Source organism: Pseudoliparis swirei, chromosome 7, assembly GCF_029220125.1.
Source record: "Pseudoliparis swirei isolate HS2019 ecotype Mariana Trench chromosome 7, NWPU_hadal_v1, whole genome shotgun sequence".
NCBI lineage: Eukaryota > Metazoa > Chordata > Actinopteri > Perciformes > Liparidae > Pseudoliparis > Pseudoliparis swirei.
The window spans coordinates 19254105-19280425 of record NC_079394.1 but is presented as its reverse complement, the minus strand read 5'-3'; the positions used below and the strand labels follow the sequence as shown (position 1 = coordinate 19280425).

The following is a 26321-nucleotide window of genomic DNA, read 5'->3' as shown; positions in this document are numbered from 1 at the left end:
GGGCACCAACATGGTTAGCAGCGGGACTGGTTATTTGTTTGTTTTCTGCCAGCCAGGCTCCTGGCAGTGACAACTTATCGTCTCTTTCGACTTCCGAGTCACGACATGGGAGGGAGGGAGGGAGGAGGGCGGCGGGATCTCGAGCATGCGCAAAGACGCAAAGTCCAGTTCCTAATCCAATTCACCGTTACATGCCGCGATAGTCGAATTATCAACCGGATCGTATCGAGTTATCCAGGGGTGTTAATCGGATCGTAGTCGGACCGCACATAGTCGAACAAAGGTGTTTACATGAAACGGATAATTTGATTTCAGTCCGACTAAGCCAGTTATTCGAATGCATGTAAACGCACTGAGTGAGCACTTGTTTGAAGATTCGGCCTGGTCGCTCATCTTGATTTCCTTGAGTAAGAGAGCTTCTTGATGGTTGACTGGTGTCTTGGGTCTCAAAAATATCATTTTGGATTAATGCCCCGGAGACTGACTGGTGTCTTTTGGAGGCTCATTCCTGCTACTCTTCATCTCTTCCTGCATTGGTGTACTCATCTCTTCCGATAAAACTGTCCAGCCACTCTTCTAACCCGATTGTCCTCGCTACACTTAGAATTTGGATTCAATTCCGTCGTCACTTTAAATTCCAAACCGCTTCCTCTATGGGTCCGATTAGTAAAAATCATCTATTCCCACCGTCTGTAGTGGATAAAACTTTCTCACAGTGGGCAAAAAAAGGACTGATGTGTTTCAGGGATCTTTACGACGATGACCACTTCTCTAGCTTTGACTCTCTTTGTAAGAGATATGACCTGGAGCGTTCAAATCTTTTCAGATATTTTCAGGTCCGCCACTTTGTAAGGAAACACTTCCAGTCATACCCTGACCTCCTTTGCAAAACACTTTGGGAAAGCCTACTAGACACACATCCAACTCAGAAGGGGCTGATCTCTAAAGTTTACAACCAGATCATAACGACAATAGATACCTTTTCTACAATCAAAGCCAAATGGGAAAGTGAGTTGAATGCAAACTTGACAGAGAATTGGTGGGTGGGTGTACTGAGGAGGGTGAACACATCTACGTCCTGTGCCAGACTTGGTCTTATCCAGTTCAAGGTGGTCCAAAGGATGCACTTTAGTAATAGCAGAGTAGCTAAAATGTTCCCAGACCATGATGCAGGATGTAACCGTTGTGACTATCCTCAAGCAGATTTACCACACATGTTTTGGGCGTGTCCTAAACTTGGACAGTTCTGGTGCTATGTTTTTAATATCTTATCTATAGTTTTAGGGATCAAGCTACAACCGTGCCCTCTTCTAGCAATCTTTGGAATCCCTGCCAAACCCATCCTATATAGTACCAAAGAAAATGATATCATTGCTTTTACTACTCTTCTGGCTCGTCGCAGAATAGTGCTTGCTTGGAAGTCTCCAGGTCCACCATCTCAGTCTGCCTGGCTTAACCCTTGTGTTGCCTTAGGGTCATTTTGACCCGAATCAATATTACACCCTCGTGTCGCCTTAGGATTAATTTGACCCCATTCAATGTTTAATGTCGGTGTTCTTTCGGTAGTCAACAAACAAACATAAAGTGCCTCACACTTAAACTTGGAAAACAATATTAATTCTAATAATTTTCTGGAGGTTTTAATTGCTGGCGTCAAATTGAACCCAAAGGGTAAAATATGTTCGTAAATATAAAGGTAACAGGAGGGTGAAACATTGAATCGGGTCAAAATGACCCTAAGGCGACAGGAGGGTTAAATATTTAATCGGGTCAAAATGACCCTAAGGCGACAGGAGGGTTAAGGATGTAATGTTTTTCCTGAGTTGAAAAAATCAAATATACACTTAGAGGCTGTAATGACCATTTCACGAGGAAGTGGCAGCCTTTCATTTCCTATTTCCAAGACCTGTCAGTGTTGCCCAATGATTGAAGCGCGTTAGGTTCTGTCCATCTGTCTGATTTATTGCAACCAAAACCATGTATTACAAAAATCTGTGAACAAATGTAAAGGCCATGGGTGTGGGTGGGTTTGTAGGTGGGCGTATTACGATTCATTATCTTTCCTTATTTTCAATTGTTTTTTTGTAGATTTTTTATTTATTAGTTGTGTTTACTCTCATTTTTCACTTTACGCTGTCTGTTTGCTCTACCTTCCTGTCACTTTATGCAGTACTACTGCAAACAGAACAACACACACACACAAAAATAATACTTGTTCGCTGATCCCTGTCGCTATATTGTGCACATTCTCTAATAAAGTATATTTATACAAATAAAAAAAAGGTGTTTTGACTCCAGGGAGATAATGTGAGCTCACTTCATGCAAGCTGCTAGAATTCTCATGGATTCGTATGTCATCACTGATCAACTGACATCATCCACAAGTCAACCTGCAGACAGGTTAATGCATTAACTTGTGCATTATTTATGGATGCTACTTAGTTTTTAAAAATGTGTTTTACATCTAGCCGACATCAGTGTGACAGTCGAGGTGTTTGGTTTCACCAAAGAGGCAAAAGAGTGCACGCAGCTTTGATGAGAAACTGGGCTCTGGCTGTGAGAATTGTTTCATTAATTTAGTAAATGTATGAATATTTTACCCATCCAAGGAGAGGAACTTGCATTTCCTCCTCATTAAGAAGTGAAAGTATTCCTCTTCGGCAGGGATGCCAGGGTGAAATTGGACAGGGGGCCAGATTTTTTTCAAGTGAGATCTCAGGGGGCCGGATTACACTTTCGGACTGAAAAGGCCAAACACTGACTCAACACATGGATAGGTAGGCTATTTGAAATTATTCATGAAGGCCTACACATCATTAAGAAATTGCATTGGCACCAAAATTGCCTCACTATGAGGCCTACAATTACATAGCCTAAAGCAGGAGACAGTTACCCTCTAAAAACGTAACATGTTCTTATCCATGCAAGTAGCCTACATATATCAATTAGAAATGCACCAAAATAGACTAGGTGCCAACAAAACACATTTCCTATAAATAACACAAGTGTAAACAGTTTTATTATATATTTTTAGTATTTATTTTGTATTGGTTTAAATTGGGATTACATATCCCAAACATATCATAACCCCCCACACTCACATGAGATAAATTCATATAACAATTCATATCAACAAAGCACACTGATGTCATCAAATTCATATAACAATTCATATCATCAGCTATCTAAAAACATTAAATTGGCTCAACAGATGAGGCACATTAACTTTGCCAGTCATCACCAGTCAACCCCAACTCATATTTACACACACCCATATGCCTATATGGCACCAGCCTTGCCATCAGTCAACCCAACCCCTTTTATTCCCTCCCACCCATATCACACTGGATTATGATAAATGGGGAGACCAGCCTACTTCAGCTACTTGTCGAAGCCAGACACCTTTTAACTTTCACCAGCTTGTCCATATCGGGGGACAGTTTCTGGGTAGTGGCTATTTTCATAACATCATTCAGATGTCCGTTCGTCATTCGATTGCGCACTTTCGATTTATTAATATTCATCACGGAAAAGGCCTGCTCACATAAATATGTTGTCCCAAACATACAAAGTATTTTACCTGCAAAAGCCGTGATCCTTGGGTACTGTGGTGGCAAGGATTGATAGAATGATTAGATTGAAAAAGATGCATAGTTATCCTTCAACGGTGCGCAACACTGCAGTTCTATCAGTTCCATTTGGATCGCCTCTGGGACCTCGGAAGCGTCAATGGTGAATGGAGAGCGAAAAAGCGCAAACTCCTTTTCCAGTTCAGTAAAAACCGTGAATCGATTGTCAAACTCATGCCTGAGTCCGGAAAGCAAGTTTGCGTACTTGTCCATACTCTGGTGATTGACAGGCTGAGATTTTAGACAGGGGAAGTGGGCTGCATTGTGCTTGGAGAGCTGCGTCTTCCATAACTCCAGTTTACTTTGAAAAGTACGAACACTATCATAATACTCTGTGACGAGTTTGTTGCGGCCCTGCATAGAAACATTCAACACATTTAGGTGTTCCGTAATGTCCACTAAAAAGGCAAGATCCCTGGTCCATTCTGGGTCGTCCAATTCCACCACAGGCTTCCCTTTAGCCTGCATGAACTCGGCTATCTCTGTGCGTAGTTTGTAGAAATGTTTGAGCACTGCGCCTCGGCTCAACCAACGCACATCGGTGTGATAGGCAGTGTTGGGCAAGTTACTGAAAATTAGAAATTAGTTACAGTTACTAGTTACTTCTTTTAAAAGTAATTTAATTACATTACTAGTTACTGTATATCAAAAGTAATTAGTTACTAGGAAAAGTAACTTTTAAGTCAAATGTAACTTTTAAGTTACTTTTATGTCTGCTTTTTTAATGTAATGAACAGTACTGAACAGTCAAACACAATAAACATGTTGTAGACCTATTTATTGCAATCAACAGGGCAACAGGCCTTCAAATCAAGCAGTAGTACAAAAGTCCCTTTTAATACTTAATACAAAATAACTGTCATTTAACAGTGGTTTTTTTTACCACATTAGGCCCAATGAAATAAAAGTGATTGGCCTCTATGCTCTTTAAAAATTGAAATATATAAATAAAAACATTTGATCGCAAAAAAAATTTGAAATATATGTAATAATGCAGTATCTTACAGTTATTACATGTGATTGTCATACACTAAGCAGAAACCAAAACAACGCACGTGCATCCAATTCATAAAGTCAAATGTGAACGATAGGTCTATCAGATTGCGTTGAGTAATAAAACAAACACGGCACACGTCGTCTCTGCTCAACGTCGAGAAGTTTTTATCACAAGGACCTAGAGATGATTTGTTGTGTGTTTGTGTCATCATCTACAATCTTTTTTGTCATAAATAACAAGAGAATAAGTTAACTTTTCGTTAGAAAATGCCACGTAGAATTTATATTTCACCTATTTTAAAAGGTAGCCACTCCAGATGTAATACAATGATGTATGAAAGAGACACTCCTGATGCTAAAGTTCACTGCACTCATTAAGATGCAGTTCAGACATTCACATTGCCTTTTTTCACATAAAGTGGGCCTCTGGTGGCTTCACTAGTCCAACCAGTATACCAGTTTATACCGGTATAAAATGTATCGTGAAAGACTTCTTTTTTTGCCTGTGCTTGAATCGAGAAACATTGCTGGTCAGAGAAGGTCAAGTAAAGCAGACGGTCAAAGTACTCGGCCCTTGTGTGCAAACTGGGAGAGAACTATGGGGAATATTGTTACTCAGGACAGAAATGGAGGGAAGATTTAAAGACCTCTGAAAAATATGGGATTTTATGAAGGGAAGTTGAATGAAAATGATATCGAAAGACACTCGTGAGACCAACTCCAGCATTTTTGTTGTTTGATTGCTTTTGCCACTGTGTTTGTTTCTCTGAATGTATTGTATTTAGTTTGATGGGTATATTTAGATGTGTTGCCCTTGTGCTGTATATTCATTAGAAAGTCCCTCATTAACAGCCCTTTAATTGAGGTAAGATGAATCATCCCTCGAAATGACCCCTTTAAAGAAGAATAAGGAAATCGAAAATGAAATTAACCTTCATTAGAATAAACAGATAACAGTGATGTGTAAGATGTGAATAAATAAGTTTAATACAAGGCGGTGGCAAACTAACAGTCATTAAGTTTGTTCCACATATGTGATGCTATGTGATCAATCAACCTGAGCATGTCTTTGGACTGTGGGAGGGAGCTGGAGAGGGATCCCATGCTGCCAAGGGGAGAACACGCAAACTCCACACAGAAGGACCGCCCCGACTGGGAATTGACAGTGCTAGCCACTACACCACCGTGCAGCCCCACCCATCTAACCTACAAAAAATCTAATAATAGAAAGAATTCCTACCTTTTGTGTTATGCCCATTAAATATAAATATGTTCATTTGTGTAATTGATTTAATTAAATGTATCAAACCATATTTAAATGTGTCACCTCTCAGCAGGTCTTGAATCGTTTTTTGAGTGCTGGAACTGGAACAATATAACTGTTATTGGATCAATATCACTGTAAAGTAATACAAATTAATAAAGTTATAAAAAATAATAAAAGAAAAAAAATTATGCTGCTCCACCTATCTAACCTGAAAACTAACCTCCATATAAAAAACGTAAATAGTAATAAAAAGTAGTAAAAAAGTAATGAAGTTACAAAAAGTTATAAAGTAATAAAAACAAGTTAAAAAGTAATAGAAATGTAATAAAGTATTATAGTGGTATATCATCTTTTTATCTTTCAGGTCTTTAATTTGATATTTATACAAATTTTTTAATACATAATTTGATCTCCCTTCTTTTGTGTTTTCTAATAATGATACCGAGCACTGCTCTGTGACACTCACCTCATTGCCTCGGACATTACTGCTCCTGCTATGAACTAAAACTGAATGGCATTCCTCTCCGTAAAGAAGATTAAAAGAGTTGAAAATGCAAACTGTCTCATTAAAGGACCCATATTATGCCCATTCTCCCACAAGTTGATATGGTTCCTTGGGGTCTTAATGAAATGTTTGTAACATATTTTGGTCAAAATACCACAAGAATCATTTCAAACAGCACCCTTTTTACCCTGTCAAAAACACCTCCCCACAGAAGATATAAATGCTACATGAGTAAAGTTCCATCTGTAAACTAAAGTGTTATCTGACAACAGTAAGTGACCAAGCAGGGGCGGGTGTAACGTTTTTACCTCCATTAATTAGCGTTTAAACCTTGTTTACTTATTAAATCGTTGTATTTGATGACATATGACTTATTTGATGACATGTCTGTAATATGAACACAACTTTCAAATAAACTTTACCTGCAAAGTTGTGGAGCACTAAAAAAGTGGAATTTTCATAATATGTCCCCTTTAAAGCCAGTATTTAACTCAGACACGACTGGCCTTCGTGCCCCCTAGTGGCCGTTCGGAAACATTGCAGTGTCGGAGGAAGCGCGCTCCCTCTTCCTGTGGAGCTGCGTAACTATGGAGGAAGCTGCACGCGCTGAACTCCTTGCAATACGTCTGATGCGTTTACATTAGCCAAGAAACCCATCTGCATTTGGCAGCCATGTCACCAGTTTATACACGACCCTCCTTTACTTGTGTAACGGATCCCCATATATGAATTGGTGAAACTTCTTTATTTTATTTCTTTCGGTGAATAAACATGAACCAAAACTCTTAAATAATCACCACCTTGTCACCACCGTAAGAGCGTTAGCCTCATACGGGTCCATTCAAACGATTAAACTTTAAATGAAATGCCCATCCGTCCGTAACATCTGTAGCCGTACCATCAAGTTTGTATTTTAACATAAAATAAAAGTGCGCTTCCTTTTAACATTTCAAAATAAAAGTCAGATTTTACTCTTAGAGGAAGTAGATTAAAACGTTTATAAAACTATTCAAACAATAAAATATAAAAGGCATACATCAAAACCAATAACGTAGATACAAAAGCAGGCAATCAACACAAAACAATAAACCTTTCATGGGGTTATTTACAACTTGTCTTGACTTTCGCTGCTGTCTTTGTTAAAAGCGTGATTGGCCCTTCACTCCCATGTCATTACGCATCATGGCACAGTAATCTCTGTGGAGGAGGAGGAGGAGGAGGAGGAGGGGGGGTGTATAACTTCCCATGCATCCCTTTCCACTTGCAGCCGGTGCCACGCCCTCCCGAGATAAAGTTCAACAAGTGTCCTCTTGCTTCAGACCAACCGCAGCACCTCATCGGAGAGGGTCGGCGCCTTTTATCCTGAAAAAAGAAAAGAAGAACAACTTTTCCTTTAATAGAAGTGGATTCTCTGTTTGAACCGCGGGATATTCAACAGTTTCTTCCTCCATATTCTGCTTTCATCACTCGAGCAGAAGAAGAAGGCCTCGCGTGTAAAGATGCTCTGCGTCTCTTCCCACTGACTTAGTGAAGCGCGAGAGGGCAGCGAGTGGAGCAGGCGGCGCGGACACCCGCACGCACACACACACACACACACACACACACACACACACACACACACACACACACACCTTCTTCGGACAGCGAGCGGCTGAGACTCAACCATGGCCGGGTGCTGCGTGTCGTCGGATGACAAAGAGCTTCAGAGGATCAACGAGGAGATCGAGAGGCAGCTGCGGAAAGACAAGAAGGACTCTCGCAGGGAGCTGAAGCTGCTGATGTTGGGTGAGCGTCACCGGGGACCGAACCGGGAGGGGAACTGAGGGCTCGCGCAGCCGCAGAGAGAGCGCGCGCACCTCGGGGGTACATTGGAGACACACTATTGCTCTTCAGGGGACGAAACTCCTGGAGCACACGCACATTCGTATCTGCTCTGGGCCGGTCAACATGCCATTTAAATAGTCTTGCAAAACTCTTTTAAAATGTTTTTTTAAAGTTCCTTTAAAGGAAAACGTTACTGCTTCCTGGCCACACAGGTGCCATGACAGATGGGGTAACACCCAGCAATCAACGGCCTGTCGACTAAACTGTATTTGTATTATACAATAGATGTGAGGATTTAGGAATAAGCAGACACTTTACAAGCGCCGCCCGCTGTAACTGTTCTCTACATGTCCTATCTCCTCATGCTGGTCTCCGGATGTGGTGGCGCGCGCGCGCTCCGGCTGTCCGCGAGCGTGCAGGGTGTGAGCGGCGGCTCGGCCGGCATCGTTGTACCATGAATAGTACGCACCGTGGAGCATGTCGTCATGTAGTCTCCCGGACCCGTTTGGCTCACACACACACCTGTCACAGGGATATTTAAAAAAAAACAGGCACGCGCAGAGATTGACGCGCGGACATGTGAGGTTTTCCAACTTCCAGAAATTTCCAGAGAAACTAAACGTTGCTCATTTCTAGTTAAATTCCCCCACAGAGCTGCTTTGCTCCATGATGGACCGGACACATGTGGGCGTGTTCTCATCCTCTGTTGGGATGAACTCTTCTGAGCATTAGCAGGGGGGGGAGGGGGGATGAATGTGATGTCCACAGTCATGTGACAAGATGCATTACAGCTGATAGACGTGTGAGTCAACCTTATTTGTCTTTTTCAGGGGGACTTGTCCTGCTTCGTGGTTGCGACATGTAAACACTGTGCGGTCTGTCACAGAGACCGATGTGAAGCTTCTTCCCCACTTCAGGAGCTCAGCTTACTTCCTGTTATGAGTTCACTGACTCGCTCACGGACACTTGGGCTGGCCGTTTGAGAAAGAGCTCGTGGGCTGTACCGGTCAGTGCCGTGATGCGGTGTCCTATGTTTACTTTTATAGCTTTGGCAACGCGTGCCAGATCAGAGAAACGCCTAATTGCATCCGAAGAGCATCCATGACGCTCAGTGCTCTGGGCCCAACACGTTACACTGCAGCGGTGTGTGAGCCGCTCACGGACAGGAGCCACTGTCAAGGTCTCGGTCAGGGGTGTGACAGAAAGCCACAGCTAGCTGCTGCGGGTGCACCTCATGCAAAAGGCATGCAAATCCATCCCCGAGCAGGACATGAGCAGTGGGTTAGCCGCCACTGCCCTCTAAGAAAGGCCTAGGCCATCTTAGTAAAATCCCAATTTAATTTGCTTGCTGATGCTTTTCTCGGATCGTTGACAGAAGCGATCTGAAGAAGGTGGCGTAGGCAGTAACACGCAACATTATGTGGATCCTTTGCACGCACCTTCAGTTCATTGCAGCAAGTTATTTTTTCTTCTTCTTTGGTTTATTTGATAAGGGACAGTGCACATTAATAACAACATTTCTGTAAATGTGCCAGAGTTAGCCAAGAGGTTATTTTTTTATCTGTAGTCCCGAGAGGTAGACGTCATAAAATAAACCTAAACACGTAAGATTATACATACAATGTTTGTACAATATTTACGCTTTCCAATGGGTGCACACACAATAAATAGTTAGAATAGTGAGTACTCTGAGATATTGTCAAGTATTAACAAGACTCACACATTCAAAATGGACAAAGCAAATAAAATAACTGTTGAAATGGACAGAATACAAACATCATGTCAGAGACACAGAACATAAAAGCATTCAGAGTGAATTAAATATATAACAGCAGACACAGCCAAACAACAACAAAAGACATACATGCAGGTAGACTGAACGGTCGACCAGCAAAGTCCAGACATACAGACAGCTGACAACAGACAGATAGTCAACAACTGACAGACAGAGGGAAAGTCCAACAAGGACAGCTTGAGGACGGTAAGCAGCCGTTACGGTCCAGTGCTGACCGAGCTGGGTGCTAGAACCACTTCTGAGCTTTAAATGAACTGTGTGTTTGGAGATCTCTGATTGATCCTGGAATGGAGTTCCAGTCTATTGCAGCTTGTACAGAGAAAGCAGACTGTGAGACAGTAAAATGTATTTTCCCGGTCAGAGTGACTCACAGCTCTCAGTGGGTTTCATTCGGATGGTCACAGCCAGGTCCCCAGAGAGGACGAGTGGGAGTGAACCACAAGATCAACACCAACACGCTCCGCCTCTTCTGGCCATTCAGTAGCCACACCTGAAAAATGTAAACATGTTGGAAATATAGACCGTGCCAAACAGGTACACTGACAAGATGCACGTTTATAATCGGCATCAAAAAGGTGTTTTTGTGTGACGGCTGCCATACAGTTCAAACAAACTACACAATCTTCTTTTGTACGACAAATTGTCCTCCAAAAACTCACTTTGTACGTTTGTTTAATTTTTTTGCGAGTACATTTTTATTGTTTTTTCCTTCCCCCCCCCCCCCTCAAATGTATACCCAAGATAAGCACATTGGTGTGTAATGCCAAAACTCTCAAATATAATTTGATTGTAGTATATTATAAATTATAGTGCAACCTCCATTTAAACCTCACATAATCCTAATCAGAACTCAATTTAAATATGTTTAAAAACATAAATATACATTTATATAACTACGAGGGCAAAGTGTGACCGGTGACGGGTCTTATCTCGGCAATCATTCACAGAGCCGGTGTAACAAGGAAGTGTGTGCAGGTGGGACGTTGCGTATGTGGTTATTTCTCTCTCTTTCTGTCTGTGTGTGTCTGTGTGGTCAGCATTCATCACCCACAGGTAAACTGTAAATCACCACACACACACACACACACACACACACACACGCGCGAACAGGTATTCACGTACAGACACATGTTCGCATCCCCCGACAAATCAAATTATCGTTGTGAGTGAAATTAGTGAAATCTCCCGACTCAGCATTTCAAACCTTTATTTAATTTAGACTTTGTCTGCAAGTCATTCAGGAATCAATTTGTTTTTATTCATTTTAGAGCGATGACTTTGAGAAGAAAGCAATACTTGATGATCGATATTCATTCATCAGGTCAAAAGGAACAAAGAGCAGAGTTTAGAAATGTGTACACAACACTGTTTGCTCGATAGTTAATTAATAAACTGTCAGTCATCAAATTGTTGACTAATTAATCCTTATATAAACGTACAACAAAATAGCAGATTATTTCGGTTTGGATAAACATCAGCTCCAAAGGTGAGAAACAAAAATAAAAGTCTGACGTTAAAGCGACTGACATAACCACACCACATGTTGAAGAGTGACATGTCACAAAGAGCACGGCCTTCGTCACCGGACATGAACCCTCCAGACTCACACACCAAGAGGCATAAAGGGATGAAAGAGTGAGCGGACTCTTTCTCTCCCTGAACAAGTGAAGCACGGCAGACGGGCAGGATCAGAATTTGCCTCCATCTCAATATTTACCTGCCCGTCTTGCCCTCATCTCCAAGAAACTTGACTTGTAAACAAGGCGCATTCAAATGCAGACGATTTGTCTAAGCCTGGTTTGCTAAGATGTAAAGCAGTGGTCACCAACCTTTTTGAGCCCAAGATCCCTGACCTCCGCCTTCATGACCGGCAAGATCTACCTATTGAGGCGTTGAGAGAAAACGACTGTCCAGACTGGACTTACAACTTTTTATTTTGCCTAATTGTCATTTTGGTCCAGCGTTCAAATTGATGTGACCAGGAACACAGAATTTAAGTGTAATATAACAAGTAAGATATTTGTTCACCGCACACAATATGAACAAGAATAAACACATTTGCAATGAGCAGCTGGATGAACTACCAATATAAATGTTGTATTTATTTACATTTCGTTGCCTCTGTACCTGTACTCTAGCAATGACAATACATTGAATCCAATCCAATTACAACACAACACTGACAACATGATCAGTCAGTGCAACTCATGTAAGTTCAGCTCTCATCATAATGCCATCAAGTCATGTGACTCCAGTCAGTGTGATGGATGTGACTGAACTCTGTCTGTGAGCTTGTAGTTGGTTCATAATCACAGACAGACAGTCTGAGGCCGTCTGTCAGCTGTCTGTCAGTAATCCAGCTCCTGGTCTTTGATTTGGTGATTTTCTCAACTCCACTGACGAGTTTTTCGGGGCAAATTTGGTATTCATGAAAGTTTTCTTATCTGGGACTGGTTCTGAATTCAGACCGTTGGTGAATACATTCACATCAGCTCTAAAGACATCCTCAGATTTAAATAATTATCATAATAATAAATATGAGAACCACCATTTTTGACTCCTGCATCTGTCCCTTTTCAAATAAAAGAATAAATGCAATTGCAATCACTTTCAAGTAAACCAGATTGCTCTATCAGACAAGAAAAAAAAGTTCAATGTTGAGCTTTTGTTTTGAAGGACAACAGCAGAAAAGCCGAACTCACCGAGGTAAAACCTGGCAAGTCGCCAAGAATCTCGGCAGTCGCGCATGCGCAGGCGTAACCTGTTAATGCCTTAACCTAAACATTTACACCAACAGGCATTTCAACATTTATTTATTGATGACTTAGTTTTATGTCTTTGTACTTTGAGCTTTTGTAATATGTGAAGTTATCAATAAAGGTGTTTCTGCATTTCCCCTGCGCCTCACCTGTAGTGGTACGTTCCTCTTTCAGGGCGCACAGCTGACAACACGGCTGTGTAAGCGAACCCGTTTTCAGGAGTTCATGAATCAGGCGGAGATGTTTTCTGACGTCGATCTTCCAGTCAGGAAGAAAACATTTCAGAAGACACTTCAGAAAATGTTCCAAAACGAGGAACAATGTGTTTCTGAATTTATTTTCATTTTATTTTGGAGATCGACAGGGAACGTCTCCGAGATCGACGGGTTGGCGACCACTGATGTAAAGACTCAAGTATCCATGATGCAAAACATGCAGGAAACCAGAAGACTGCTGCTCCTCGCAGAGATACAACACACTTTGCTGACAGACAGCGAGACAGACGCAGGTGTATGGTCTATCACACACACAGAAACACACACAGACACAGACACACACACACACACACACACACACACACACACACAGAAACACACACAGAGACAAACACACACAGAGAGACACACACAGAAACACACACACACACAGAGACACACACACAGAAACACACACACAGAGACACACACACAGAGAGAGACACACACACCTGGGAACAAACACACATTTGTTAAACAAATAGATTCAGCAGCATGTGGCCTGAAGGAGAAAATTAGAAGCTTTAGCGGTAAGAATGGAAGAGGAACGTGACAGATAGAGAATCTGTGTGTGTGTGTGTGTGTGAGAGAGAGAGAAACATAGACAGTAAGTGAACAAGTAAAGCAGTGCATTTGTAATTTAATGTCAATAAAAGTAGCAGGCCGGCCTTTTATCTGTCTCTGTGAGACGGTCAGAGGAGAAGCCAGTGTGTGTCCACACACACTCCTCTCTATTGCAATGTGTCACATATTTGAATCCAAAGAAGACGATACCACTGCAGTATCGGCTCCTAGAATCCGCAGAAACAGACAAATGAGTGTGAAAAGATACGAGTGGTTTTAAGCCTGGCTGTATTTCAACAGGTACTGGAGAGAGTGGAAAGAGTACCTTCATCAAACAAATGAGGATTATCCACGGAGGAGGATACACAGAGGAGGACAAGAGGAACTACGCCAAGCTGGTGTACCAGAATATCTACTCCTCCATGCAGACCATGATCCGAGCCATGGCGGCGCTTAGTATTTCTTTCACTGATGCCCAGAACCAGGTACAGTACAGACCGTCTCGAACTGGGTCTGCTCCCTTTCCCACCAGTGAGAACTTGTCCAGGTTCATCTTGTTTTTAGTTTTTAAACTCAGCTTTACATCTTAACATTTGGTAAATCTAAGAAAGTGTAAAGTGGAACGTGTGTGACCCGTGAGATGAACGATGCTCTTATACATGTGTCCATACAGAGCAATGCAAACACAATTCTGGAGGTGGAGGTGGATAAGGTGGAGGAGTTCGAGCAAAGCAACGCGGCGGCCGTCAAGAGTCTGTGGGAGGACGGGGGGATCCAGGAGTGCTACGACAGACGCAGAGAATACCAGCTGTCCGACTCCACCAAATAGTGAGCATGACACACACCGTGCAAAGAGCAGCGTGTTGAGCTTCTACTCTCTGCAGCTCTGTGTCTGTAGTTACCACCAGACGTTCCTGAGGGGCAAGCCGCCACAGAATGAGGTCGAGGAATAGTTGCAAGGCTTGCTGCGCGTCACTATGAGCCGGGCTGTGGCCGACTTGGAAGACACTCACCGGACGTCCTCCATAGAGTTTCCTGTTTAAAAAAACAAAAAACAATCTTCGATTAAAAATTCCACCAATTAAATTATGCTGATTTCTAGAATATTCAAATTTGACTACACCTAGCACAACATAATAAAATTTGGGGAGAAGGTGTTCAGCTTTTCAACCTTAATGTTTGGAGATAAAATGTTTTTTTTAATATATAAACCTCTGTATCTTGGCTGCCATGTTTTTTTATTCCCAGAAGAACCATTAATGAGCACCGACGGCGTCCCTTCTGACCGCAGACGAGTCGCTGATCGCAGTGGGACACAAATTAGCATCATTAAAGATCCTGTTTTTTTGTGAAGCGTTTATTCATCCAGATAAAACGAAAGAAAAGAAAGGTCGACTGTTTTTATCTGGTGGTTGCTATTTTAAGCAATGCAAAGTGTACTAAAATACACCGTTTACTTCTTTATTGAAGCAAAACTCTAATAGTTTCAACTTCTGTCTCACAAAGCGACACACTCACACCACTCGACACTTACTTGATGCACCGATAACTGCATGCAACCCATGCATGTGCATTCACTATAATATTAATGCGTATGATCACATGACTATTAAATGGGAGGATAAATCAGGTTTCTCACGATCTAATAGCTACAAAATGTCCCCACTGTTATTTTCCTTTAAGATTTCCTCTCATTGGACTAATTCTCTCCATTTTTCAGCTATCTCGCCGACCTGGAACGCATTTCTCAATCCTCTTATCTACCAGACCTGCAGGACATCCTCAGGGTCCGAGTGCCGACCACGGGAATCATTGAATACCCCTTTGACATGGATAACGTCATCTTCAGGTGAGATATAACACACCGGCGGAGCAGGAGATGTCGTGTGTGTGTGTGTGTGTTGCATTGGAGCAGGAGGCATCACAGGTGATGCTGCATACTTGTTGTGTTGTCGTACCCGCAGGATGGTGGATGTGGGGGGCCAGAGGTCAGAAAGGAGGAAGTGGATCCACTGCTTTGAGAACGTCACCTCCATCATCTTCCTGGTGGCGCTCAGCGAGTACGACCAGGTGCTCGCCGAGTGCGACAACGAGGTGAGAATTCAGCTCGGCAGCGGATCGTGCTGCGGACTTTGACCCCTTTCAAAAATGTGACTTCATTTGTTAACCCTTTCTATGCTGCCATTTTAATGCCAGAACCGCATGGAGGAGAGCAAGGCTCTGTTCAAAACCATCATCACCTATCCCTGGTTCCAGAAGTCCTCCGTCATTCTGTTCCTCAACAAGACCGACATCCTCGGGGAGAAGATCGTTCACTCTCACGTGGCCAACTACTTCCCTGAATTCACAGGTCAGTTAGTTTGTGCTTGCGATGTACATCTCTTTGGCCAGTTTATGAGGAGCGGCTCAAACTAATGCAGTTAAATACACACTGACGGGCATTTTCATTTCATCCAAAATGATCAATTATTTATTATCAATGAGGACGGGCTCAATGAGCCACTCCTTAGAATACAGAAAGTTCAACTGCACCACAAACTACACCCTCCAAAATAGATCATTAAGTTGAATCAAAACATCGCTTATACGGTTTCAGTAAATAGATTCACTTTGTAAACTTTAACATGATTTATTGACGAATTGTTGTCATAGATTAGTTTGAGTAGTCTTGTACCTGAACATGAGGCTCACAACCCTCCAACACACCAAGAACCGCTGAGCACTGAGAAACGTTCTCCGGACCTGCGCGGGATTTTATGTTTGTCACATTTGGTCTCATCACTTTATAAATGTTTATAGAAAGGAAAGTAAATGTTGAAATATTACAACTGAATTGCAGGACCTAAGCAGGATCCGAAATCTGCTCAAGAATTCATCCTGAAAATGTACCAAGATCAAAACCCGGACAAGGACAAGCAGGTGTACCCTCACTTCACCTGCGCCACGGACACAGAAAACATCCGCTTCGTCTTCGTGGCCGTCAAAGACACCATCCTCAGACACAACCTGAAGGAGTTCAACCTGGTGTGAAAGGAGCAGGAGGGCCGACAAGAGCGCCAAGATAGGAGAATTACGTAAAACAAAACATTGCAGGGCTTGTTTCTTGGCAGTCAAAGAGAAAACGAACATGTAACAGTTATTGTATTTAACGTTATTGTGGTTGAAATGCAGATTGTGTGTGTTTGTGTACTCTAGTTCTCACTCCAGCCTTTTAGAAATGAGTTATAAGAAGACTATATTTTGCAGCAGAAGTAAGAATGTGAAACTTAGTGCAAAGTAATATCGTTGACCTATCGTGTGGGCTACTTATTTTATTACTTTTACAAATATTTATCAGAAATAGGATCCAAGTAAACAATTTCTGCTCATGCAATAGCTGCGAGAATCCCTTTAGTCCCGAGTCTTGTGGTTTAATATGGTTTTCTAACACTGAGCCACATGCGATTGCTTTTGCCTATAAGTGCCTTATTTATTACTCGAGATGTAAATGATCCAAGTTGTGATTTGGAAAACTCGACTCAACTGTTTATTCTCTGGAGAAATGAAGTTCTATTTATGGTTATTTTCAATAAAGAATTATAGTTCGTTAATTAAGAGTGAGATTTGTGTGCCTGAGATCTTATGGGGACAAAGAGATACATCTGAAACATATTTTATTATCATTAGTATTATTATTTTTTTAAACAGTGAGAGGAAAAGAAATGAAGCCACTGCAGTGAACACTTTGCTCATAAATGACAATTACTGGCAACTAAACTATTCGGTAATATTAAACTGCGATGCACTTCAAAACAAAAGCAAAAATTATATACCAGAGTAAACAGCAGCTCTTAATAACTTCCATTCATTTCTTCGAAATATACTTTTCTCTGCATAAGTCATCAACATAGTTGGCATTGCATAAGTAGTATAAAAAGCTAAAAATCAGAATCTGTAACACGATAATACAGACTATTGTGGTTTGATGATTATATACACATTAGATCAAGATACAGCTCAATAGTACGGTATAAAAATAGCATGCGGCTCTAAGTCACACACTGAACAGTCTTCATCCAGCTGGACGGATACAATAAATTAGGAGGAACAGATTAGAGGGAAAGAAAAAGAAAAAAAGGTTTGAAAACCACATTTTTAATTACGTGTGTTACACAGACACTCAAAAAATGTCAATTAGTTTCCCTTTTATATAAACCAGTAAATGATCAACATTAAATGTGCGACAACAACAACTCTGGGTGATTTGGGCTCGATGTTATTCGACCGTCTCTTACCAGCTGTTGCAACGCAACGGTGTCGCTTCGACAGCCGGAAATATGTTCAAGAAAACCAAAACGTGATGAAATGAGTGACTTAAGACGCATTTGATGGACTATGACGACAAAAGGTCGAGGACATCTTCCAATTCCACAAATATTTCAGAACCAGGCATTGAAAAAAATTATTTGTAAAGTCAAGTGTTTGTGTTAGTTTATATTAAAGAAATCATAAAAAATCAACGTGCTGTCAGAGTGGAGACAGAGAGACGATGTTCAGTTCAGTGATTTCTAAACTTCTTTTGTAAGCATGCGCACATACACACGACTCGCACAGTCTTTCATCCCAGACACACACAGCATCGGTTACCACGACGCACACATGGAGGTAAAGTAAAGTGGCATGCAGCGAAGAACAAAGGCACTGAAACAGACTTCTTCGTCTGCCTTTTCTTTTGTGAAATGATCATCATTTATCGCTCTTCTTGACGAGTCAGAATTTGGGTAAATTCTCTCTTGCGTCGTCCAATCTGGCAAGCACCCACTAGAAAACAGATAAGAACTCAAGTTGGAGCTTATTTATGTTGAAACATTGACTTCAGGTTGGACACATACAGTAACATGGAGGACACAAGGAAGGTTCACGACTACAAGAGGGACGGCTTGAATACAAATAGACAGCATCAGGCACTTCATAAACATATTAGCAATACAAAGTAATCTCTATAGAAAACATATAAATAGGAGTATAACTGTGTCCACATAGGCCTCTCACCTTGGCTAACTCAGCATTTTTGAAATTGATGATCTTCCCAAACTCCTTGGCGTGGAAGACAGACTTCACTCTCTCCTGCGGAACACAACATAATGCATTGGGTGAAATAACCTGCTCGCTTATGTTTTTAAACTATGTTAACAATCTGTCAATAAACAGGTTTCCTACGAGAACAAAGTAAACTAGAACGGGCACTCGGTAGAGCGCATACCTTCGCATATCACAAGATTGGGCATTGAATTATGAACATTTTGGCATTAGTTGCATGCCAATTGGACAAAAATGTATCGTGCTATGGTAAAAAAAAGATGTTGACCTTTCCATGACCTTGACCTTTGACCCGATTGATCCCAAAATCTAATCAAATGGTCCCCGGATAATAACCAATCATCCCACCAAATTCCATGTGATTCAAGAAGATTTGACCTGTTCATGACCTTTGACCTTGACCTTTGACCCGATCAATCCCAAAATCTAATCAACTGGTCCGCGGATAATAAACAATCATCCCACCAAATTTCATGCGATTCGGTTCAATACTTTTTGAGTTCTGCGAAAGATTTTGACCTGTTCATGACCTTTGACCTTGACCTTTGACCCGATCGATCCCAAAATCTAATCAACTGGTCCCCGGATAATAAACAATCATCCCACCAAATTTCATGCGATTCGGTTCAATACTTTGAGTTTTGCGAATAACACGCATACAAATAAATAAATAAATAAATACACGGCGATCAAAACATAACCTTCCGGCATTTTCAATGCGAAGGTAACTACGGTTGTAAGTTTGTTATTGTACCTTGGCCTCGATGCGAAGCCGCCGGTCCTCTACGATCATCGGGTCCTTGGTGAACTCTTCAAACAGATACTGCCACTCACAGGTCAGCTGGCCAAAGGTGCCTTTGGTCACAAAAAATATTCCTCTGGAAAATAATCCACATTAAAAGAGTTAGGGAAAGCACAAAGAAATTAATATATGAATGATTTATTTCAGCAGTCTTTAAAAAAAAAAAGATGTATAGAAAGATATGGTAAATACCAATTTCACATATGCATGGGTGTTTGTGAACATGAAAGGAAAACATGTGCAACACTCACCTCTTGGTGATCATGAGGAGGTCGGACTCGTTGACCTTGGCGTGAGCGAAGTACCTGTACTTGGCAAAACGTCCGTTCTCAATTTTCTGAAGAAATTAGAGGAAGAAAGTGAGTGAATGTTTAAACAAACAATACTGAACAAACAAGAACTAGCAAGATACCTCGATGTATACGTTTCATGACTATTTATATACACAACTGCGTACTGTAAGGAAGTATAAGTAGTCGTCTGGAAAAAGAGTGAAGACATGGTGGGCTGGTGAGGGGTGGAACAAAGACAAAGTGATGGCATGCAGAGGTTTAAAGAGTGAACATTTTATTGAGAAGAAGAGGGCAGTGAATGACAGAATGATAGAACAAGGATGAAGTTATGACGCAGACAAATCTCGATGATGAGATTTCTTTGACAGTGAATGAATGTCTTAAAAAAAACAGATGAAATGTTTCCTTTGTGGCTTGTGAGAAAAAGATGAAAGAAAAGTAGATGAGTTAGATAATACAATCTAACAGTAAAGAAATACACATCAAGTCAAAAGGCAACTAAAACATACACAATAGAAACACTTACATTACACAGAGGCTTCTTTTGGTTTGTTTAAATCTTTCAAAGGGGATCTAGAGTGAAGACGAAGCCCTGCCGCTACACTACAGCGTTCACCTCGAGCTTCTAGCTAGTTCTCCTCATCACCCTCATCCTCATCCTCATCGTCACTTCTTTGCCCTTTACTGAAGGCCAATCTCCTCTGAGGACATGACGAGAGAGAAGAGTCACGGTCAGAGCAGAGAGAAGCAAAGCGTGTTTCTACCAAGTTTCAAGTTTTTAAGTTCAAGTTTTTAAATCGGTTAAATTTTTTATGCAAAACAAAAAAACCCCCGACAGAAGTAGCAGACTAAAAAACAGCAGTAAAAGAAAAAAAAAGAATTGAAAAAAAAAAAAAAAAAAAAAACATGTAAAAAAAATATATAAAAGAAGATATATATATATAATATATATATAAAATATATATATTTTAATAAAATATATATATATATATGTGATATATATATATATATGTATATATACGTATATATATATATATATATATATACATACAATATATATAATAAAATATATAATAATAAACAATGTAATGTGATAATATATTCTGCAGGTATGTTCAGCAGGGTATCACCTAGTCTCAGTCCTTGTCCTCGATGGCCTGACTGACTGTCAGCACTTTGATGGTTTGTTGCCATACCGCTGATACCGCCGTATTGCTAGCCAGACGGTAGAAGGGTTGGTCTTCCCATATGGGGTGAGCTGTCTTCATCATCCGCTTGTCTCCCGCCCAGGATGGGCTGAAGTATGTTCAGGCCAGGATGGAGGGAAGTCCACCAACCCTGTACTGTGCCCTCTACACCACCTTGGTGGTGTTGCAGGGGTCCCGTACCGTGGTCAGAACAGACACAGGGTGTCAGTTCACTGTAGAAATGGCACTGGATGTCGAATGTTCTGAGGCGGGGCTATGTGTAGTTTCGAGGCGCGCCAGTTGGAAACACAGCGTAGTTGTCACCACGTGAGTGTGAGTGGTGTCCATGTGAGGTGGAGGTGTGTGGGAGATGTGCTGCCGACCTCTACTGCTCGCTGACCCTCTCTGATGGAGATCCTCTCCCTCTCCTCTCCGGGCCTCTCCTCCTCCCCTCCGTGTCTCTTTGATCTGACTGGTCTTCTTCTCGGGCCTGACTGGGGGCCAGCTGGCCCCCTGTCCCACCCATCCAACCTCCTCCTGTAGGCTGTCTCTGTCTCCGTGGCTGATCCCAACCCCATACTGTCAGTCAGCAAGCAAACTTGATGCTGGAGCTGTGCTGTGCATGGGCAGTCAGGGGTACAGGGAGAGGAGAGGAGGGGAGCCCCTGAGGGGGCCCCCTGCTTCGTGTTGAGGGGCAGTGTGGTAGTCCATCGCCACCACCCACGCGGCCGGCGGGAAGTCCAAGTCCAGTATCCAGCTGCAAGTCCAGTGGTGCAGGCCTAGACCTCTGAGCTTGGTGTCGAGTTTGGGAATAATTAGTGGCTGAGAGCTGTGTAGTCACCACCAGCATTCGCACACACAAGTTCCCCTCTCCTCCAGGTGGGAGGCGGCAGGTGCGCTGGGGCGTGCGTCGTCGGTGGATCTGTTTTGACGATATGCAAATTGCCCAGACAAATAGAGACGGATCTAAACCACTCGGATTGAGGTGAGTGTGTTTGGCCTCGTCGATCAAAGAATTACTCTGTTGCAAATATATATCTTCTTTAGATATTTGTTCTATTGGCTTCAGTCCATTTGGTTTGCTGTCAAGAGTTTTCTACCCAAAGTAAAAAGCAAAAGTCACAATCTATTAAAAGCCAATTTACAAATAACACGACAACAGAAACTTGTGACACGAGACGTGTGACATCACGTGATTCGTAGTTTACTTGAGTGACTGGTTCCTAATTTGGCTTCAAGACGACAGTTACCGACACATCAACAGACACAAAGCTCGCCTCAGTCTGAAGCTGGAGATCCAGATGGGTGACAAATGAAAGGAAAAGCCGAAATGAACTGAAGGGAGGACACAGAATGGTTGGATGAGAATGAAAAGGACTCGTCGACCACACCGATGTCTTTCTTGAACAGCGCTCTCCTCGGCATGGTCAAAACACCAGAAAGGAGAACAACTCTCCAGTCTATTCAGACATTTTTAGATCCTTAATAAAGGAGCATCACGGCTCCTCTGGAGGCTCACAGCACCTTACAGGACACTTTCATCCGTCACAGATCTGTAAATCTCCTCTATGAACCAAACAGTGCAGCTCTGACCGGATCACAAACTTCCACCCACTCCATCCAGCATGAACGCTACACAATGTCAGCAAAATAAATAACCAATAATGAAACAGAACCGACACACTAGTGTCAGTAAAACTTTCTTCCGTACAACATAAAACAGCCACCGAGGAGAGAAGTGATCTCTGTCAGGATCGGTTAACAGGAAAGGCCAAAATAAAGGATACCATAAAGCCGACTAAAGGGAGGATTATTATAATGAATTGTTTATTATTACTCATAGTTTTTCTATAATCATTCTGTCTCTGTCAATGGGCCCACACACACACACACACACACACTTTCCCCTACCTTGAGCATCTGACTTCCGAGGCCCTCCCTCTCCTTATATGGTCGTATGACGCCATCTTCGTGGATGAAGCGAGGAGGACGCAGAGAGGTGACGTCTTGTGAACTCTCTGCTGCCCTGAGGACGAGACACGCAAATGTAGTTTGAGACGCAGCGTTCTGATGAACACGCACACAACAGGGCTGACGCACACCTGCGTGCACACAGTACGACTCCGCCCCTCAAACATGGACACAATACAGAACTTCTTCTTTTGTACAACTTCTACTTTACTTACATTATTAAAGTTTACATTCTTCACATACCTCTTGATTCCTTGGAAAGTACTGCTGGCCATGTCAATGATGCCTCCTGTAGGTCTGGCCACTGCGCCGACCAGACCTTTCCCAACACCTTTAAAAAAGCCCGCTACTCCCTCCTTCTGGGCTCCTGCAAAACAATTCAAACATATCACCACATTTATGAAGATTGATAAAAACAGAGCTCGTACGCTGTTCCACAAACATGACAGTGCACAGCAAATAATACACATATTTAGATTTCATCAGAATCAGAATCAGAAACAGTTTTATTGCCAGGAATGTTTACACAAACGAGGAATTTTTTTTGGCGGTAGGTGCAACATTTGGACATGACAAACAACAATCATCACGACAGAAAGACAACAAATAATGTGAAAGTGTTTGGGTGTGTGCTTCAAGTGATGTGTGTTTTAGTTAAAAGTGTATGTTACATGTGGCGTGTGTTTAAGTTAAAGTGCATGTAAATAAAGTGACATGTGTGTGGAGGAGGCCTCAAGTTAAAGTGCATGTTAAAGTGACGTGTGTGGAGGAGGCCTCCAGGAGGGAAGAAGAAGGAGGAGGGAGGAGGAGTAGGAGGAAGAGGAAGGAGTGGGAAGAAGGAGGAGAGAGGAAGGTGGAAGAAGAGGTGGTAGTCCTGGGGGTGACAGTCAGTCAGTCCGGGTTCCATTGATGAGCCCGACTGCCGACGGGAAAAAGCTTTTGGTGTGGCGGGTGGTCTTTGTCATGATAGACCGCAGCCTCCTCCCCGAGGGGAGGGACTCGAACAGGGAGTGTCCAGGGTGGGAGGGGTCAGCGACAATCTTTCTGGCCCGCTTCAGTGACCTGGAAGTGAACAGGACCTGGAGGGAAGGCAGATTGCAGCCGATAACCCTCTGGGCCGAGCGGATGATGCTCTGCAGCCTGCACTTGTCTTTGGCTGTGGCTGCAGGGTGCCAGACGGTGATGGAGGAGCAGATGATGGACTCAACGATGGCCGTGTAGAATTGTACCATCATTCTCCCTGGCAGGTTGAATTTCCTCAGCTGCCTCAGGAAGAACATCCTCTGCTGGGCCTTCTTGGTGATGGAGCCGATGTTCAGCTCCCACTTGAGGTCATGCCACTATTTTGACCTTTCAATTTTCATATGAGCCAAACGTCCTCACTTAGATCTGTATACGGGTTCAGCGTACCTTTGATGGGTTTGGTAACGATCCCTGTGATCCCACTGACGAAACCCTGGAAGAGAGCACAGCCGCATCAACAAGTAGCAGCAATTCATTCATTCAGGCAGACTTCCTGGTGGCAGACCTACATTAGTATTCATATTTGAAGTTAATCTGTTCCATGATTGAATGAGAGGTCATTACTTGAAATGTGTGCGCTTGAAAACATGAGTGAAAGGTATCTTTACGTACAGACACTAATCCCCTCCCCCCCCTGGCCAGCCCCTCTCTCAGGCTACTGGGCTGCTTGTTCATAGCCTCTCGTCTCTTCTGCTGGTATTCCTCATCCATCGTCATGGCAGCGACACCCTTTGCCATGGCTCCTGTGATCCTGGAGGCTGCGCCTGCTATCCCCCCTGGAAAGCACATAGGAGTCTGTAAAGTTACTTCAATCTTTGACATGTCCATTTCTTCTTAAAAGTCTTCGTGAGAAACCGAGTTATCCTCCGTCGCTTCATCTTCTGTTTATTTGGCAGGCGAGGCAATTTAATTAATGCACGCACGTTTCATCAAAAGTAAACTGGAAGTGCTGATCAAATAAAACACAACAAGAAAAGAAAAAGCACTCCCCAACATCCTACCGACACACACAATAACTAATCATAAGCCTGAGAAAACAGAAAAGTGTTTAATGTAGATGTAGTTGTATGAGATGTACGTCTTGTATTTGCTAGAATAACAATGTTATGAATATGACATTTATCTACTATAAAAGCTAAACTAAAAGAGCAATAACATGTTAAGAGACATTAGTCACGTTTCTCTTAAATCTTCATTTCAAACGCTGTGCTTACCGACAGCTCCTCCCACCAGGGCCTTCACCCCGAGAGCCATTCCTTCAATGAACTCCTCCGGCCCCTGGATGGCTCCCTGGAAAACCCCAGACATCAGTTCAACAGAAAGAAAACATAAAGACACTCTGAACCGTCTGTACGGTTGGGGCTCTTGGCAGGCTGTAAATGTTTACCACTAAATGCTGATATGTCTCCACTTAACACATCTTTAATATTCAATAGGTTTTTAATAGCCGTTTCCTAAAATATATTCGTATTCAAGATCATTTCATGTAAATGTTCACCCTCAATAATGAGTGCAAACATATATATTTTTGTTGTTGTTTGTTATTCCACTACATTGATACATTATGTTCGCACTCATCAGTACTTGTATCACATTCCTACCTGATAAGGCTCATAGAAGAATGCCTCCACTCCCTCCGACAGTCCTCTAATCAGCCCAAAAGGGTTTCCAAGTACATCCAGGCCCAGCACCAGCACATACATCTGCTTGATAGCCTGAAATATGAATAAATATTAATTACACATGACAAATGATCCACTCCTGCACTTCCATAGTTTCCGAGTAACCACGGCATATCCTTGTGCATATCCATGTGTGTTACCTGCTTGGAATAATGCCTGATGACCTTCCATTGGAGCTGCTGCGTGGTACAGAACTGGAAGGTCAACTCGAAGAACGCCAGCCTGAAACCAATGAAAGAGTCGGGCAAGGAGCAGGAACACGCACACAGATAGAATAATGCTGCCGAGTGTGATTTCCGTGTTGTCTATCTGAGTCTTCGCATGCGTTCGTACTTAAAGACAACATCCTGCACATCGGTGAGTGTGGCGCCGATACTCTTCAGCAGCAGGTTGAGGGACTGGATGGGAATTAGTTCCTTATCTCGCTTCTCCTTCAGGCCGTCATCTCCCCCCGTACTCAGAGAGAGACTCAGATGAAGCTGCCAATAAAACAACAAGACTGAGCGCGGCTGTTTCTCGTGTTAAACTCACAACTGAAATGTGCTTTGTAGCTTTCTCTAGAAGCTGTTTTATTCATGTTTCCCCCCCCTTTCAACACTGAATATGCTGTTTCATCATTTTCATCACTTGTGGCGTTGTTGCAGAGATGAAGAACCAAACGTTGGAGTCATTAAGACATTTAATGCTTCGT

General features: G+C 42.4%; 2 protein-coding genes across 3 annotated transcripts in view; one reads left to right on the top strand and one right to left on the bottom strand.

The window, feature by feature from the left end:
* The first annotated feature begins 7516 nt into the window (after positions 1-7516).
* Positions 7517-17183, top strand: gna14a (guanine nucleotide binding protein (G protein), alpha 14a). 2 transcript variants are annotated; one of them, XM_056418300.1, is made up of 7 exons: positions 7517-8182; positions 13894-14078; positions 14267-14421; positions 15314-15442; positions 15558-15687; positions 15790-15943; positions 16433-17183. In XM_056418300.1, exons 1-7 carry the CDS (start codon positions 8062-8064, stop codon positions 16621-16623), a joined length of 1065 nt encoding a protein of 354 aa, XP_056274275.1. In that variant the 5' UTR covers positions 7517-8061; the 3' UTR covers positions 16624-17183. The 2 variants fall into 2 exon arrangements, with proteins under 2 accessions (XP_056274275.1, XP_056274276.1); XM_056418301.1 differs by lacking the exon at positions 7517-8182 and adding an exon at positions 13267-13283.
* A 46-nt stretch (positions 17184-17229) lies between these two features.
* The window catches only part of LOC130196292 (intermembrane lipid transfer protein VPS13A-like), a 39373-nt gene continuing 30281 nt past the window's right edge, over positions 17230-26321 (bottom strand). The window contains 12 exon segments of the mRNA XM_056418282.1: positions 17230-18393; positions 18625-18699; positions 19427-19550; positions 19726-19811; positions 22866-22980; positions 23169-23292; positions 24336-24381; positions 24561-24724; positions 25163-25238; positions 25550-25663; positions 25771-25852; positions 25964-26109. Coding sequence (XP_056274257.1) covers positions 18319-18393; positions 18625-18699; positions 19427-19550; positions 19726-19811; positions 22866-22980; positions 23169-23292; positions 24336-24381; positions 24561-24724; positions 25163-25238; positions 25550-25663; positions 25771-25852; positions 25964-26109 — 1227 coding nt within the window. The 3' untranslated portion in view covers positions 17230-18318.